The sequence below is a fragment of the Athene cunicularia genome, assembly GCF_003259725.1.
Source record: "Athene cunicularia isolate RWA chromosome 9 unlocalized genomic scaffold, athCun1 chr9_part1, whole genome shotgun sequence".
Taxonomy (NCBI): Eukaryota; Metazoa; Chordata; class Aves; order Strigiformes; family Strigidae; genus Athene; species Athene cunicularia.
In genome coordinates, this window is record NW_020799110.1 from 681,658 (window position 1) to 698,659 (window position 17,002).

The 17,002-nt window shown below is 52.2% G+C and overlaps 1 protein-coding gene across 2 annotated transcripts; it reads left to right on the forward strand.

Moving 5' to 3' along the window:
- The first annotated feature begins 752 nt into the window (after positions 1-752).
- Positions 753-13,537, forward strand: AADAC (arylacetamide deacetylase). Of its 2 annotated transcripts, XR_003399058.1 has the most exons (6): positions 753-1,072; positions 2,795-3,017; positions 3,260-3,329; positions 3,678-3,849; positions 4,949-5,991; positions 13,525-13,537. XR_003399058.1 is itself a non-coding variant. In XM_026855292.1 (5 exons), exons 1-5 carry the CDS (start codon positions 935-937, stop codon positions 5,555-5,557), a joined length of 1,212 nt encoding a protein of 403 aa, XP_026711093.1. In that variant the 5' UTR covers positions 753-934; the 3' UTR covers positions 5,558-6,903. The 2 variants fall into 2 exon arrangements, 1 of the variants encoding a protein (XP_026711093.1); XM_026855292.1 differs by lacking the exon at positions 13,525-13,537 and having other exon boundaries at positions 4,949-6,903.
- Positions 13,538-17,002: the final 3,465 nt, after the last annotated feature.

The following is a 17,002-nucleotide window of genomic DNA, read 5'->3' on the forward strand; positions in this document are numbered from 1 at the left end:
TTCGTGCTCTCTGGTCCTCCGGAGGATGCTCCAGCCCAAGGGCTGCTCGTGTGAGAGAACAGGTGGCGCCGCCTCTTTGCACTTGGTGGAACTTTAGCAAAAGAAGTAACTCAAATCTTAATTGAGCTTTTTACCATTTCAGTTTATCCTCAAATTTTAATTGAGCTTCTTGCTGTTTCGGTTTATCTCTAAAGCAGGGTTCTTGGTGCTGCAGCCACTCTCTTTACCCCTCCTCCTGTGTGTGTGCCTGTGCTCGGAGTGTTTCCTTGGTGGAACTATTACCTGCCTGCAGGTACGCCCTAGGTAGAAGTGGTTGACTCTGGGAGATGCACAGAAATTTCTTAATGCTGAGAACAGTGGCGATTAAATCTTATCTTTCAAGTATACAGGGCAGGGCTTCTAGTTAATAAGTGGTTTTTTTCTGCCAGGCCTATTACTGCACAACTGGTTTGGTGTGTCAGTGCGGGAGCGAGGGTGTGCTTTGCCCAAGCGGGAGGCGCTCCTTACTGCCCGAACGCTGCTGCGGTCTGATCCCGCGGGTACCTCGGAGCGGGCCGGCTTTGCAGCTGATAGCTCCTGAGTATCGAATACATCTGCGCCTTGTGGCAGCGCTCCGTTCACAGGCCACATTCTGTTCCTTATTTTCCACGTGCGCCTCTCCTCCCGAGCCCTCCCGGCTGTTGCTGCGGGATGCAGGGGAGGGGGCGGTGGGGGTGCAGGAGCCCCGGTGTTGAATCTGGGGTTGCAGAAACGTGTCGTCTTGGGAGCTGCACGGCAGCTCTGCCCAGGGCGATCTGGTAAGAAACCGCCTCCTGGCCAGGACCCAAACAAAACACGGCCTTAACTTTGCCCTGTGCGTGTGCTGGCTTGGGGCTGGTAAAAGTCCGTGGGAGCCCTTAAACGGGTCAGTCTGGGAGGAGCTGTGCCCGTGGACATGGGGGCCAAGCTGCTGTGGCTCTTCCTCACCTCTGCCCTCCTTGCTTACTACATCTACACCCCCATCCCCGAGGACATCGGGGAGCCCTGGAAAGTGATGCTTCTCTCTGCCGGCTTCAGGACCATGGGGCACCTGGTGAGTTTGGTGTGGGATGGCCTGGGGAGCGCGGCGGAGCCCGGGGGCTCTGGGGCTAATGCAGCTACGGCAGTGTACGTCGTCATGCGTATGTGCGTACAGAACCTGTGTGGACGGCAAAAGGCTAAGTGAAGGATAGTAGTATCTGAAAATAAGCATTACACTTACTGTAACTATGACTGTAAAGAAACTTAGAAAGATTTAATCGTGCAATCTTGAAAAAAGAACATTCAGGGTAGCTGAAAATGTGATATACATGATTTGAATATGGATAGACAAGTGCAAACAAGTTTATTTCACTTTATGCTCCTTTAAAGTGGGCTCCTTGAATTCTTCCCATTTCTCAGAACCTGTATATTGAGCTTCCTTAGAAGTATTGCATTGGGTGCCAGAGGAAGGAAAACTAGAGCACTTCTTAAATACTATTGATTTTTGTGGTTTCAGAGAAGTACTGACAGAATGAGCCTGAAAACGACATAAAGCTAATTATAGGGGTGATAATGCTAGAGCATATAGATGTTAAGGTCTCTCTTTAATATATATAAAACTTTTAAAAGATCTTTAATCTGTAATTAATCTGGTTTTAGTCTTAATCTATAATCTTGCCTACCAGAAAATGCTCAGCAGCACAGAAGAGTCTGGCAAAGGCAGTGGTGTTACAGCCCGTCTGTAGTTCTGTGCAGAATTCTCTGACACCCCGGTCCTGATGCCTTTCCACACTAGTCTTAGATACACTGCATGCCCACCTGCTGCACTTCAGTCACGTTACACGGCCCTTTCTAATCTGTGAGGCTGCACACCGTGCACGAGTAACGGTGCTGTAGCTCCCACCACTTCGGTACCTTGGGCTGGGAGCTGGCTTCAGTCCTGCCTGTACTTAATATCCAGTGGTGGCTGCAGCAGTGACTGGAATCTAAAAACAAGGTCAAAGATGAAGGCCTGGGGGGAGGAGGGGGGCTGAGTGTTGCAGGCATCTTTCTGAGTGGCTACAACGTTCTGAAACTGCCTTTTTTTCCACTGTAAAATATATTGAAAGGAGGGACTAAGGAGCCAGGGCAGAGGCTTCTTGTTTTGCTTGAAAGATGCTGCTGGAAGACTCACCTGTGGCAGGCACAAACACCTGGGCTGTTTGCTCCAAAGCATATGGGTTTGGGATCTTGCCTTTTCTGTTTCCCTTAAAACGTGGTGGGTATGATTTTCAGAAGTCCATGGTAGCCACCCGTTCTCTGATATTCTGGTGGAGGCAAGGGTGTGTGTTTTCTTGGGATGTCTCCTGAGCACGGCGCTTCTGGGTGCTATCTGGGAGCCGCTGCTGGCCTCCAGAGCCGTCCCTGTGTCACAGCCTCTGTTTGCAGTGGGGACCTCTTGTTAGGTCTGCACAGCCAGAAGGACAAGGCGGGGGGAGGTGTCGCTTTTTTGTCTGTGTGTTTCCTCATGGACTCTTTGCTGCTTGCTTGTTTTATCTCGTGGTTTGAGGTCTGAGTGGTGGGAGATGAAAAAAGGGTCGAGAAACTGTAGCGGGCACTTCTGATGTGCTGCCTCACTTCTTCCCCTCAAATCCTGGACAGCGAGACTGTGAGACAGCAGCTCCTCTGAATCGGCAGCTCTTGGCTCAGCCACGTTACAGACTTGTACACAGTGTGAAGTGGCTTTGTGGAAATTTAATCTCAGAGTAACTAAGGCTGTGTTTTGAATACTGTTTTCCCTTGTCTTGGGCTTCAGGCTGAGGTCATGGATCAGCTGGGCCTGATGCACTACATGGAGGTTCTGACGCTGATCACGGCCGCCGAGTACGTCGCACCCACGTCTGATGAAAACGTCACCGTGATGGACACGGAGTTCAGCAACGTTGCCGTCCGCCTGTACCTGCCCCGGAGGGTGTCCGATGGCCCCAGGAGGGCCGTGCTCTTCTTCCATGGCGGAGGGTGGTGCCTGGGACAGGCAGGTACGCTCTGCTCCCTCCGTACCAGGGTCTCTGTGCAGGATCTCCGTGGCCCGTGTTAAGCGCTGCCTTTTGTTTGATGGGAGTTGCCCCCGAGGGTCAGGGAACGGGTATTTCACCCGGTAAAACCAGGTGGAGGTTTTGGAAAGTCACCTGAAAGCTTCTGCAGAGAGGAACACGCTGTTGTATGTGTGTCTGTTCTCAGACGTGCTCGAGTATGTTCTGAGTGACTCCTCTCACTTCAGGCATGAAATCCTACGACCAGCTGTCAAGGTGGACTTCAAACTTGTTAAATGCTGTCGTGGTATCGGTCAAGTAAGAGAGATTCTCCTTCTGTATGGGATAAGGGTTTGGAATTAATTAATCTATTTTAGTTAATCTTATTTTGCGGGGTTTTTTGATCACATGCTTTACTGCCAGCTCTAAGCGTTTGCAAACAAAAGCTGTCAGGGCTGCAGTGGTGAATTGTGGTTGGTGGTTCTTTTGGATATTGCTTTATGAACTTGGGTGGGTAATACCATATTTGATCCTCCAGGACAGGCAGATAGTTCCCACTTCTCTGGGCACAGAAGATGATAAACATTCACCAGCTGGGGCAGATGTTAGCAAGCCTTTCTCTTCATTAGTAGAAGGGAGTAACACACTTCTGCTTGCCTCTAACAGCTACAGGTTGGCACCTAAATACCATTTTCCCACCCAGTTTGAGGATGTGTATTCGGTAACGAAGTTCTTCCTCCAGAGCAGTGTCCTCTCCCAGTACGGGGTGGACCCGGATCGGGTCTGCGTGGCAGGAGACAGTGCAGGTGGCAACTTGGCTGCAGCCGTGGCACAACAGGTAAAAAAAAAAAGAGCTGGTTTGCTAGCTCAGATTTTGTTTGTTTGTCACTTCATGAACACTTGCAGAAGACTAACAAAAACCTCTGCTCAAAGCAAGCACACGCCCCAAATGTGTCTCGTGGTCCGTGGACACGGGCCGTCACGCGGCCTGCAGGGCTGTTGGGGAGGGCCCCCAGCCTCTGCGCCAGCACACAGGCCTGGGCCAGTTCATGGCTTCAAAGTAGCCTTGATGCTGTGATGTCCTCAAAACCTCTGCACCCTAAGAAAAGGCCCATCGGACCTGTAATTAGGGTGTCTACTGCTCTATCCTCGAGTACGTTTTGACTGGATGTTGTTTGAAAAGGGAATTTTAGCAATTTGACTTGTACAGATGTAACTAGCTGCAAAAAAAGGACCAAATGTTCCAGTGTCATTTGATCACACGCAGCTTTAGTGTCTTTTGCACTTCTCGCTCAGGTTTATTAAATAAAATCAATGCTTTCTTGAAGTTACTTGGATTGTAAAGAATCTCACTTGGAAAAGTTGTCAACTTGCTGTGGACACTGAAGGCAGAAGATGAGGGAGAAAGTGGAAATTAGTGAAGCGGGAAAAAGGTTGACGTGTAAGAAATATCAGTGTTCAATTCATGACCTTTTATTTTTCACATGTCAGAAATGCACTGAATTGTAGTTGTTTCAGTTCTATCACCTCTGGGTTAAAACAAACAGATGGATAAGCTCTAAATTGTGTGAAACCTGCACTCTTTAAGCTATAAAAATAGAAGTTTTCTGTAGTTCTAGAAAAAGCATTTGTTACTACTTCAGAAAGCATCAATGCTTCAAAAAGAATATTCCCAAATATTATCCTTCAACATAAGAAAATGAAACTATATTTGATGTTTGGGAATTTTATTCCAACGTATCGTTTCATGACCTGCCTAATTAGCATATCGTTCGTGACCTGCCTGAATTAATCTACCCTGGGTTTACTGATTATCTTGTTTTGCTTATGCTGTGAAATGTGTCTGTTAATTCCTTACTTTTAAGATCTTCTGTCAGTGTGGGAGAACCAACACTTTTTAACTGACCTTTTGTAATTATTTCTATTTTTTCCTACAGCTGTTAGCGGACGCTGAAGTCAAAACTAAACTCAGAGCCCAAGCTTTGATTTACCCTGCTCTTCAACCCCTTGACCTGAATTTGCCATCTTACCAAGAAAATGCAAACAAGCCCATTTTATCCAAGTCACTTATGGTCAGGTTCTGGAGTGAATATTTCACTTCTGATTCGTCTCTCCGGGAAGCCATGGCCCTCAACAGGCACGTCCCGGTTGAATACAGCCACCTCTTCCAGTTTGTAAACTGGAGCGCTTTGCTGCCTGCGGAGCTGAAGAAGGGCCACGCTTACACCAGTCCCACCTTCGGGAGCCCCGAGCTCGCGCACAAGTACCCGGGGTTTCTGGACCCGCGGGCGGCCCCGCTGCTGGGGAGCGATGAGCGGCTGCGGGGGCTGCCCCCCACCTACGTCCTCACCTGCCAGCACGACGTCCTGTGGGACGACGGCGCCATGTACGTGGGGCGCCTGCGGGCCCTGGGTGTCCCCGTCACGCACCAGCACGCTGCCGACGCCTTTCACGGGGCCATGACGTTTGTCTTGGGTCCAGCCAAGTTAGCTGTAGGGCAGCGGCTGCTCAGCAGCTACATCGAGTGGTTAAACGAGAACCTGTGAGCTGGGAGCGTCGCCTCGTCTGCCCGGCTGGCGTGTGACTGAGGAGGGAGGAGAGCAGGAGCTGTGTGAGGTTTGGGGCGTGATCCCCTCCGCGTTGTGTCCCCCGGAGGCGTCTGCGTTGCAGCCTCTCATCTTCCCTGGCAGGAAAGCCAGTCTGATTGTAACCCCGCCTGTCCTTTCAGTGCTGTTGGCTGAGCTGGGAGCCCCACGAAGGGCCGGGACTGCCCTGGGATTTCTCTCCTGGCCCAGACCAGAAGGGTTGGTGTGCCCGACCCTGCCCCACGCTGCCTGGGCTTGTCCAGCGGCAGCTTGGCACGGTGCCTGCGCCTCAACGGCCTGTCGGCCGCCTCTTGTCTTCCTGTACCATGTCCCCATGTCCCAGCCTTGTGCAGACGGGCTGGGCTGCCGCTGGCACACGGGAGGTGCTCAGGGCCGTCGGGTGATGCGGCGAGCAGAGGTGGAGGGACCTGGTGCTGTGAAACCTCTGCCCGTCGCACACAGCTGCCGGGTTTGTGCTGTCGTCCCTCTGCAGCACAGCTCAAGGGAGGCACCGAAACAGAGGGGGATGACTGCAACGGTGCAAGTGTTTGGGGTTTGGGGGTTTGGTTTTGTTCTGGTTTGGGTTTTTTTTCCTAGAAAGCATCTGTCCTGGTAATCACTTCCTTTAATCCCTGTACTAGAAGGAAATAGTGTAACAAAACAGCGCTGGATATTCATCAGGGAAAGGGAGACTGAAGGTCCTAGCCTTACAACAGCACTGCTGCATGGCTTATGCTACTTATCAAATAAGGATGTATTACGTGTTCTAATTATCCTTAAAATTCTTCTGCGTTTTATACATACGAATTTTTAAAAACAGATTTAGCTTAGTAGCTTTATAGGCCTGAAAAAGAAACACGATTCAGCTGTCAGTCTTGAACAAATACCCTCTATATAAATATTAGGTGTATTAAATGTACACTCTAAAAATGTTGAATGAATGCACACACTGGCTGGCTCTTGGTTTTGAACTGACCACAACACACCACAAACATGTATTTCTAGCGTCCTGCTTTTTAGTTTTGCAGAAATGACACAATCTTGAAGAACTGTGGTTTTTTTCCGAGTGTGTGCAGCCTGTTTAGGTGGAATGTATGTGGAATGGTTGCTCTCTTTTTCTTCATCTTTACAATGTTGAATATAAAAATTAAACTTGTCTTTGATTCCAGTGCCATGTACTTCTTGTCACTCAGGTATCCCGTCTATCGGAGAGGAGTAACAAGGTGCCTTTAGCACACAGCAGCTATTGCGGACGGCAGGGCCCCAGCCCAGGGAGATGTTGCTTTATTTCTGCTGTTACTGTTGATGTGAGTAGTCGGTAATGCTGCTCGTCTGGGGTGGTCGAGAGGAACAGAAGTGGCTGGGGAGGTGCCTTTTACTGGTTACAGATGCTGAAGCTCGTGCCTGGGCTGGAGACCAGCGGGAAGCTGAGCCTGGGGACTCGAGTGTTGCCGCAGGCGCGTTCCTTCCTCTGCTGCTGCTGAGCCCGTCCTCGAGCGCCCGCTGCCAGCGCCCCGCACGCTGCACCTACCCTGGGCTTAAAAACCACCTTGTGTCACAGCACAATGGGCTTGCCTGTCCCCACGCCCTCGGGGCTCGCGCGAGCTCCGGGTGTCTCTGGGAAGTTATTTCTATCCGTGGCGCTGCCGGCGGGTCCCGCGCTCGCCCCTGGCACTGGGCTCCCGTCTGCTGCCAGCAGACACCTCAAACAGGGCTTTATTTCTCCCTCGTTTGGAACGAATTAACAGCAGCTTAGCATTCCTGAGGAAGTAGGGGTTTGGGGTTTTGTCTCAGTAACGCCTTTGGTCTGACTTTCTAGAGAGTATTGGGGTCACACCCACGAGAATGTTTCCAAGGCTGCAAGTGCTGGGCATGAGCTGGGGTGGCCGTTAGTAGCTGTCGGTGACCCCGAGTCCTAGAGGCTGCCTTATTCTTCCCTCCATGTAAATGGCAGAAAAGACTCGAGAGCACGTCTGGAGAGGAGAGCTGCTCTGGTTGTGTCAGGGCGGGAGATGCTCCAGGCTGGGGTGCGCAAGCCGGCGTCCCGCCGGGTTGTGCCGCTGTCAGATGCCAGTGGGACCGACCTGGGGCACCCTCCTTGTCCCTGCTGCCACCAACGCGGCGTTCCTCTGTCGTGGCTGTGGCAGGGACGTGGGGAGCACCCAATGGCGTGAGAGCAGCAGGGGGTCTCGGGGGGCACTGCTCCCCTGCCTCTGCCCCCCGAGCAGGGCTGTGGGTCCCCCCGTGTGTGCGTGCGGCTCCTGGCAAGGCCCGTGGGGGCTTAGGGCGTGGGTCCCGGCCTCCCTCCAGTTCTTCCCTGGAAGGTGTTGGGAAGGGCTTGGCAGGGGAGGCCCGATGGTCGCTGGCCAAGGAGCAAGCCCGGGGAGGGCTGAAACCGTGCCTAAGGGCAAGTGATTAAATCCGTGTAGAATCTGACCTGTCAAGGAGGTAAAGCAGTGAAGGCATTGGCAGTGAGAGGAACAGAGCTGGAAGATGCCTCTAGTGATGATCTTTCTTACCTTTAGAGGAGTTTTATACCTTTAAAGTATTAGAAAAACACATTCTAAGCAAAAATGCCAACAGTATTACCAACCCTGCATGTTTTTATAGGACTCTGCCTGGAACAAGAAGCGAATGTCTTTTAACCACCAGCACCTAAATATAGATCCATGATTGACTGGACTGTATATGCTTTTGATTAGGTTCCTAAAATAGACTTTTTGAGTTAAAGTGCTTGGTGAGGCACGAAGTGAGACAGAGAAAACTGCAACGTCGGTGTCTCCGGCAGGAGCGGCTGATGCCGCAGTGAGCAGCTCATTTATCCAGAGCAGAGAACGGTAAAACCCGCCCCAGGGGTGTTCTGCCTCCCACCGGAGACTGAAACCAAATCTGGTGTTTACTAGTAAAAACCAAAGCTCAGCCTTGCCCCTGTTATGGTGTGGCCTAGCCAGCAGTGCCGGAGCTCTGCCCAGCCTCCCCGTGGTGCCCGGCCGGGTCTTGCCCTGCCGGCGCGGCCCCGGGCGCATCCTCGGCCTCTCGCCGCCGGCTCCTCCATCTCTCACCCGCTCCTGTCACGGGTCAAACCCTCTGAGGACGCCCAAGCCTGGGACTCTCCACTTCCCCGGCACCTGCCTAAAACACGATGCAGCAGCAGGCGTGTGCCGAGAGGATGAAATTAATTCGCACTTACAGGTGGGTGCAGGAGAAAATAAAAGATCCTCTCCAATTAAGAGTCCTTAACTTTTTGCTGAAGTACTATACTGGTTTAAGAAACAGCAATAACAAAAACACCCCCAAGAAAACAAAACTTGGCAAGTAGTTTTGGTTTTCTCATATTTTTAGAACAGTTGTTCCCTGCTGGCAAGTTCAGTTCGAGGCCCGTCGTGCTGGTGCTGCTCAGCACAGTCGATGTTTCCGTTCACGGCGTCGCAGAAGCTGTTCCAGGAGCGCTCCCGAGAGGCCGACCCGTGGAGCCGGTTTGCTCAGTTGGGTTTTTTCCCGGGCAGTTGCGCAGGAGCCGGGGGCCGAGCGGGCCCCACAGAGGATGGCACAACTCGATCCGTGTCAGCGGGAGGGAGCGCGGGGCGGCCCGGCGTGACCCGAGCCCCAGCGCCCTGGGCTGTGCTGGCACCGGCCGGCCCGTCACCCAGGTATTCCCGAGGGATGAGCTACCGGAGCAGGATGCAGTTACAGGTGCCAGCTCGCGTGACGGAGCTGTGCAAAGTCTTTGGCCTCAAAATAATCAAGGTTTAGAAAACTGTGCTCAGAAACTAAATGAATCTGCACAATATGCATATAAATGTTAAACTGGAACAAAAATCGAAGCCCACTGAAATGACGTTAGGAATATTTTAACTATAACAGCTCCAGGAGATTTTTTGAAATGTCTTTGAAGTGTTTGCACCTTGCTGGGCCGCACTGGCAGAGGCACCGGGGGGGAGCAGTGTGGGGCCCCCCGCCAGGGCCGGGCTCTGCCGGCAGCACCCTGCCTGCCCCCCCCCCAGCAAAGCTGGAACAGCAAGGACAAAAACCCCAACAAACCACGCTTTACCTCTTCCAGCCTCAGCTGCTGGGTTTGGTTTATGCAGATCCACTGGCTGGGGCTAGGAGGTGCTGAGGAAGCTAGCTATTAATTACCTGTTCGTTAGGAGTGGCCCGTGAGGAGCGCGCATCTGCCCTGGGACTGCTCTTGCCAAGAGCCCCGGCTCAGCCCCGCCGCACCAGCTCGCCCGCCGGAGTGTGGCTTTGTTGTGGCTTTGTTGTGGCTGCTTTGCTCTATCACCCGTTCTTTGAAGCTTTACTGCAGCGTGGAAGGAGAAACGCTCCATTTCTCCAGCCCCTCTTTATCCTTGAGTGCAACAGCAGGTAACTGAAGGAACAAGGTATTTAAAAGCTGGTAAATGAGAAGCTGGTATTATTTATCAGCCACGTGGGAAATTTTAAAGCAGCTTCTGTAATGGTTAAATATCTGATTTATTGGCCTTGCCTTTAGAGAAAAGCTGGAATACCTTATTATATCCCAGATATTAATAGGGTTAATATTTGCTCACCTTCAAGTCTATCACAATAAAGGGGAAGAAAGGGAAAAAAGGCATTCTTAGCAGCTGAACCCCATTTATTTTTCACATTTAAGAAAAATCATGGTATTCAGACTTCACTGATGTGTATCATGACCTTGCACTTAACTTCTCTACTGGGTTTGTTCACCAAGCCCTCACTGCACTCAGATGCCATTGGTATTTTATAAAAAAACACATTTCTAAGTGTATGAAATATATATATATATATTTGTGTATGTTGCTTTCTAGAAATCCAACAATTTCATATTTTGTGGAAGGAAGGAGCGTGTTGTACACCCACAGCTGTGGCGGGGAGCCCTGGCAGTCCGGAGGGCTTGGGGTCACCTGCTGCCCTCCTGCCTGGCCCCAGGGCTGGGCTGGTGGTCTGTGAGCAGGAGGAGGAGGAGGAAGGCTCCAGGGTGAAGCTTCTGTGCAGCAGCCAAGAGCTGTGAAGGCCCCTTCCTCCTCCTCCTCCTCTTGGGAGGTGGAGGTTGAAAAAGCTTTATAGCTTTGGGAGAGCTGAAGAAATCTGTGTGGTGGACTTCTTGGAACATACATTATTAATGAAGATTCCTCCTAGGAAAAAGAATTAATTGAAGCAATTTCACATCTTTTCTCACTTTCAGGCCCTGCATATAATCAGTCCAGTTCCGGAGAGCAGGTGGCAGAGCTGAGGGGAGCGACTGTCCGAGCTGGGCGGTACGGGGGCGCCTCACACCCCCGTCCCGGCACCGCGCTGCGGGCTGGCTCGGGTGCTGCCCTCCTAAAATCAGACCTGCGGGCGGGAGAGACACGGGTGGGAGTGGATCCAGCTGGGCTCCATCTGCCCTTTGTGCTGCTTGTTTGCACCCAGCGGCTTGGAGCAGCGGGGTGCTGCTGGGGGTGAGCACTGTCAGCCTGGAGACGCTCGGCCCGTCTCCCCCCTCCGGCGCGAGCCCCTTTCCTCCGTCGGGTTCTAGTCACTGCGGTGCTGTGGGTCTTCTGACTTCCCAAGCCTGGCACTTACTCTCTGACATCCTGAATCATTCTGATTTTAGGAGCTGGAGAGAGTCACCCATTGCCTCCTCAAGGCAGCGATGGGGAAAAAAAAAAAATCTAACTTCTGTTTTGCAGAAATGGCCACAAAATGTCCATGCAGTATAATCCTCCTGGTTGGTTGATTGGCTATTTTATATCTATATAAGCTATTATTGTATAAACACGCTGCACCCTGGAGCAGTCACGGGCTTTGGTGAATGCTGTGTGGACACACCACCCTGCTGGGGGACGCTGCCTGTGCTCAGGCACGACGCTGGCTGAAGGCTGGTCACTGCACCCCAGTGACTGGTGGTGGTGGCGGGAGCTGCCCGTGGCGGGGCAGGCTGCCGCTCCCGCCAAAATGCCAGATTTACTTAATTTTGAACATTCAACACCTTAAGATAGCTTATTTCTGCTTCTTTAGCAAAAGCTTACCCCTGGCGGAGGCCCCGGCGGCGCTGGGGCTGTGGGTTTGGCGTGCTGGGCGAGGAGAGCTGTGCCAGCCGGGGGGGCGTGGGGCGGCCGAGCCGTGGGGCTCTGGCTCAGGGACCGAAGCAAAGGAGGAACGAGTCACACTTCCTCTGGAGGTGAGGGAAACCAGGGCTGGGCTAATACAAACGTGCCACAGACAAGCAAGAATGTGTTTAATTCCGTCCCTGCGTTGTACCCAGGGCAGAAGCAGCGCTGGGCGCTCACCCTCACAGCGATGGGCCGGGGCGCAGCAGCAGCCTGTGCTGCTCCCCCAGGGGCTCTGTAGCTGGCACAGCAAAGTTCTCTTCTGCTGGCTGGTGGCAGTCAGGGCAAGGTATTAATTAATTTCCCCTAGTAATAATTTATAACCTAAACTCCCATGTTCCATTTTGCTCACAGGGATGAATCCCGAGTGGGAATAAACATCCCGTGCTTGAAGGGCTCTGCAGGAAGGGCACCACATCTCGCTCAAGGTCAGCCTTAATGACTCATTCCCATCAGTCAAATGCAAATACATCATAATAAGCTGTTAAATATGCATGACTCATTTAATAAGCCCGAGTCTAATATAAGTTGACTAATGGGTATTTAATGACAACAAACGTGCCTGACTCCAGTCACATTTCTTCTTTAAAGCCCTCAGGATGCTAAAGAGCCCAATGAATTTGACACCACGGTGTTAATTCACAGCTCGATCCTGCCCTTGTCCCCAGCCCAAGGCCCAGCTTTTGCAAACTTCAAACTGCCAGGAGCTGCGGGACGAGATCTGGTTGGTGCCGTTTTCAACAGCCCGGCTGAGAAACGCCACAGGCGCGGCCGGAGCAGCGGGGGGAGCTTCTGTAATGACTTGGCTGCGCTGGGCTTTCGCAGTGGAAAGGTTGGTACTGGCGATGCTCCTTGAAAGAGCAGCTGACTGCCATAGCAGAGTGGTGTTGGGGCGCTGTAGGAACGAGGGTTCCCAGGTATGGGATGAACTTCCCTCCTGCCCAGGTCACTATGACTGATCCGGGGCACACCCCCCAATTGTGCCAAGGCCACGTCCTGCTGCTCCCGGCCCCGGTGGCCTCTTACTGCACCCCTGGAGTGCTTGGGCTTCCCACCCCTGCCGTGAGCTCCCACCCCAGAACTGTCTCTCCTCCCTTCTGGACCCACATCCCTTCTGGAGGATCAGCCTTGTAAATGTAAATCCCCGAGTACTGACCTTGCGACCTGTGTGAAGTTGCTCTTTCAGCGCAGCTCTAGAAGAGGTGCCTGGTGTTCCTCAAAACACCACGTAAGCCCCCTGGGCGGCAGAAGGTTCCGTCAGCGGGTCTGGAGAGCGATGGGCTTCCCTGGGGTGCAGCGTGGTGCTGTGAGCTGCTGCCAGGCAGAACGCCACCTTTCTAAAAAATAAATCCCTCTGCCTTTCAGTGGCAGAGTGGAAAACCACGCCAGCTGCACCAGTGTTTAGAGGTTTGTGACTTGAGTCAACATCGTGTAATTAAAGTTTCTTTATTACCTGTGCTGGAAGCCTTATCAGGCAAACATGGGTCCCTCGGGCTCTGAAAAGGCCCAGCACACACACCTGGCGTTCTGGCCATGCGACACTACTTTCACCATAGGCACTGGTTTCATTGGGTGCTGTGACTGGTTGGTTGCCTGCGGTGGCTGTTTTTAGCAGAATCGGGACCTACCCCAGCCGGCAGCGGGGAGCTGGGCTTTCCTAAAGCCTCGCTGGCAGGAAAACACCAGCAGTTGCTTTCGGATTGGTTTCTGAATAAATGGCCGGTCCAAGACGTAGGTACTTGGAAATGACCTCGCCCAGGGCTGAGCGGTGTGGGGTGTTCTGAGGGTGAAGCCCTCTGGGGGGCCGGTTGTGTCCCAGGGCCCTGTGCCCGGGAGCCGCTGCTGCCCTGGCACGTGCTGTGGGACCCCCGGGGCTGAGAGGGGAGAGACCCTCCCGAGGCTCACTGCAGGGGTTGTCTGCGATATTTTGAAGAGCTCTGAACATCCATCTTGAACAATGAGTCAGCAGAAGAGACAGAGCCAGAGGGGACAAACTGTCAAGAAAACACTTTGCTCCCTGCTCACCATCCTCTGAGCCAATATTTGGTGGGGTTTTTTTTTATTATTATAGGTATCAAAAGAAATTAACTATCATTAAACTGCATAAGATCTACTTTAGCATAATGCTATTTACCTTCAGCAGATTGTGTTGAAAGCTTCTAGTTTGTCCTGAATGAATGTTCATGATATACCTAGAAAGTACTAAAAATTATGTAAAAAAAAAAAAAAACCACCCCAAAACAAAAAAACCCAAATCCCCATGTAACCGGGGAGCACCCGTGGAGTGGCCGATCGCTGCGAGAGCCCGACCTGCCCTCGTGCTGCCGCCGGCTCCTCGTGGGCAAGTCGGGACGAGGCGTGAGGCTGGTGCCTCCTCAGATGCGGTCTGGCAGCTGCTCACGCACAGCACGACTTATTAGTGATCTCTGATTTCGTCTTGTCACAGCTAATCATAATATTCAGATACAGTAAGTGAAGAATATTGCGGTAAACTTTGTGCTAATTATAAGAGCCGTAGTTTTGACTAATTTGACAGAGAATCTGGGTGTGAATCCCTTTCGCTGAAGGGAGCCAGGGCCGGGCTCTGGCTGCCAACCGCCTGCCGAGCACCGGGCTCTCCCACACCCTGGTGCCAGCCTGGCTCCCCCCTGCCATGGCAATTCCTGCCAGAGAAGGAAAATCCAAAATTTCTGCAGCAGAAAACAGTTGGGCTGTGCCCACAGGAGCGGGTTGGGAGGGTGGAACCGGTACCCACAGGGACTTCCAGGATTCGCTTAGACACTCACAGAGCAAATGGATTTCTTCACAAAGCCGTGGTGTGGGTGGGACCTCAGCAAAGGCCTTTCGGAAGTCCGGATGTATCAGGACCACTGGATCCCCTTCACCCGGGGCTTCAAGCGTCGCGCCTTGGCATGACCTACCAGGTCTCCTTGAAAGAATCCTGGGTTTGTAAGACAGGTGTATGAAAGATGTGGAAATTCCGGATCAGTTAAGGTAATACTTTTCCTCACAAATTGTTACCGCTATCAGGTAGCGCTCGAAGATGTTGGGTCACTGTAACGTGTTACCTTTGGCAGTGCTTTACTCGGCCACGTAAGGCAGTCTGCTCTGAGTCGCGCGTTTACTGTGAGCCTTCTGCACGTGGCATTGAATTGTTTGACAGCCCTTCATCCTCCATGAGCTGCTTCCATCCCCGGTCACGTCCGATGACTCACTTGTGATGGGTTCTTTGTTATCAGTGCCCATCCCATTCCATTTTGCATTTTTTATGCCACGTATCAGGATACTGATGCAGAGATGACGTAGCTGCTGCTCGCAGTTTCCGTACAGCCCTGCTTCGGTGATAGCTGTGTCCCCGCTGTAATCAGATGGAGACCGTCGTCCTGTTAAAGCTCAGGCCATGTTGCTGCTGAGCATAGTAGAGGAAAGTAAATCCCTCTGGTAGCTGGGGCAAAAGATATGCAAAGCTAGAAGACTTATTTGAGCATAATGGAAACCACTATTTATTCCTGTAGCTGATGTTCCCCATCTTGTTCAGTTTAGCTGCTGGGGCTGGCAAGTGCTGATTATTTCCAAAATTTCAGGGACTGAAAGCTAATGTGTCATTTAGCAGTTTAGTTTATTTCGCTTTTTTAAAGTTCATTATAGTTTTCCTGCAGCCATCAACACATGACCTGTAGCTTGCCTTCTCTTTTTACTGATGCTTTAAAAACAAGGCATACAAATTCTGGCTTAAATTTAGGAGATGTAACTGTATTTGCTAAACTTACCATTTCCAGGGATTTTCATTTTCTGACAAACGTATTTGCCATGAACAATACAGCTCTTTCTAGACAGTGTTTTCCAAAAGCACCCCTCCTGCACAGCCGTGTTAAAGGGAGCTGGGCTTGTCCAAACTGCCACACCACGGGCAGGGCTGAGGCACGTGTTCACAGAGAAATGCTCATAATAATTTAATTTCCTTTCTGGATTTCCACAGTGAATGTTGATGTATAGAAGTTTGTGCTGTGTCCTGTGTTTGTGTTTATGAAAAATAAATAACTGTGTGTGATTTTAGCTGCAGTCCTGGCCCAGGGCATGGCTGGAGGTGCTGCTGTCATCACCTGCTGTCCCCCCGGGCTGCTGCAGCAACCCCTGGGGGCTTTTTTAAATACACTTAAATACTTTTTCTAAGCTACACTTAAACCACGGGAGCCTAGCTCCAGTTTGTGCCGTGTGAGGGAGGACGCAGCCCCTCGCCCAGCTCACAGCAGCACCAGCCGTTTGGTGTCTGCCAGGCTGCCTTTGACGGGTGACAAGTGCTTTGGGCTTGTTTACTAAAGGGGAGATGAGAAATCCCCCCAGATGCTGGGGTGTTATTTCTCCTCGGGGTAGGCCTGGCCGCTGTAGATGCAGCCCTGCAGCCCGTGTGCAGGGGGAGATGTGCTTTCTGGAGCAGACTGGAAAAAGCTCCACTTCTGACGCCAGCCAGGAAAAAGGCTGATCCCTTTCTATTTGGTCATTTGTGTATCGACAGGTGATGCAGCAGCAGCTTTTTGGCTTGAGCTCTCACTCTGTGCTTTTGTGCAGCGCTGGAAGGTGGGTGGACGCGTGTGAAGCGCACAGTGCACGGGGCAGGATTTCCTCATGATCTCCGCTGGATCCCAGCCTGCCGGGGGCATCTGGCGTGGGCCAGCCGCCCGGCCACCAGCCCTGCTCCGCCCAGGCTGCCCGGACATTGCTCTCCCGCTCGCTTTTACGCGAGGAAAGGCAGCAGCCTCCCTTTCTGGTGCGAGGATCCGAGCTTTAGCCAGGACGCCTAGGCTGGCTGTGCCCTGCCCCAAGGAATCAAAGCCCTGGGCTTTCTGAGCAGTGGGGGACAGTAGTTCGCAGGTAAAAAGCCAATCAAACCCACAGGTGAAAATGCCACTGTATTGCTTGAAACCAGGAGATGTGCTGATATCGACTGGTTGAGGGCATTAGTTGCAGAGGAGTGCAGTTGTTTTGCATTGGCAGCGTTTACTCTGAAGGTTAAAACCATGCTGGTGTTACATGGCAGTGATGGACAGGCCAGCACGCTTTGACGAGTGGAGGTGACAGTGTGACAGCTCGGTGCTCTCCGGCGCTCTGCTTTCACACAGCGCAGGCGGGGCGTTTGGGTTTGACCACAGCTGCCACCGAGCTGCTGGCGATCTCGGGTGGCAGGAGGGGCTCTCCCACGGGTGACGAGGACTGGGTGTAGGCAGGACAGGAGCCGCAGGCTTTGTCCTCCGGGGATGGTCAGCCCGCGGGATGAAGAGCAGCGCCCTCCTCCTCCTCCTCCTCCTCCTCCTCA

Coding starts and splice junctions, on each gene's coding strand:
- AADAC (XM_026855292.1), top strand. CDS start 935: ATGGGGGCCAAGCTGCTGTGGCTCTTCCTCACCTCTGCCCTCCTTGCT. Junction 1,073..2,794: donor TCAGGACCATGGGGCACCTG/GTGAGTTTGGTG, acceptor CTTGGGCTTCAG/GCTGAGGTCATGGATCAGCT. Junction 3,850..4,948: donor CTGCAGCCGTGGCACAACAG/GTAAAAAAAAAA, acceptor TTTTTCCTACAG/CTGTTAGCGGACGCTGAAGT.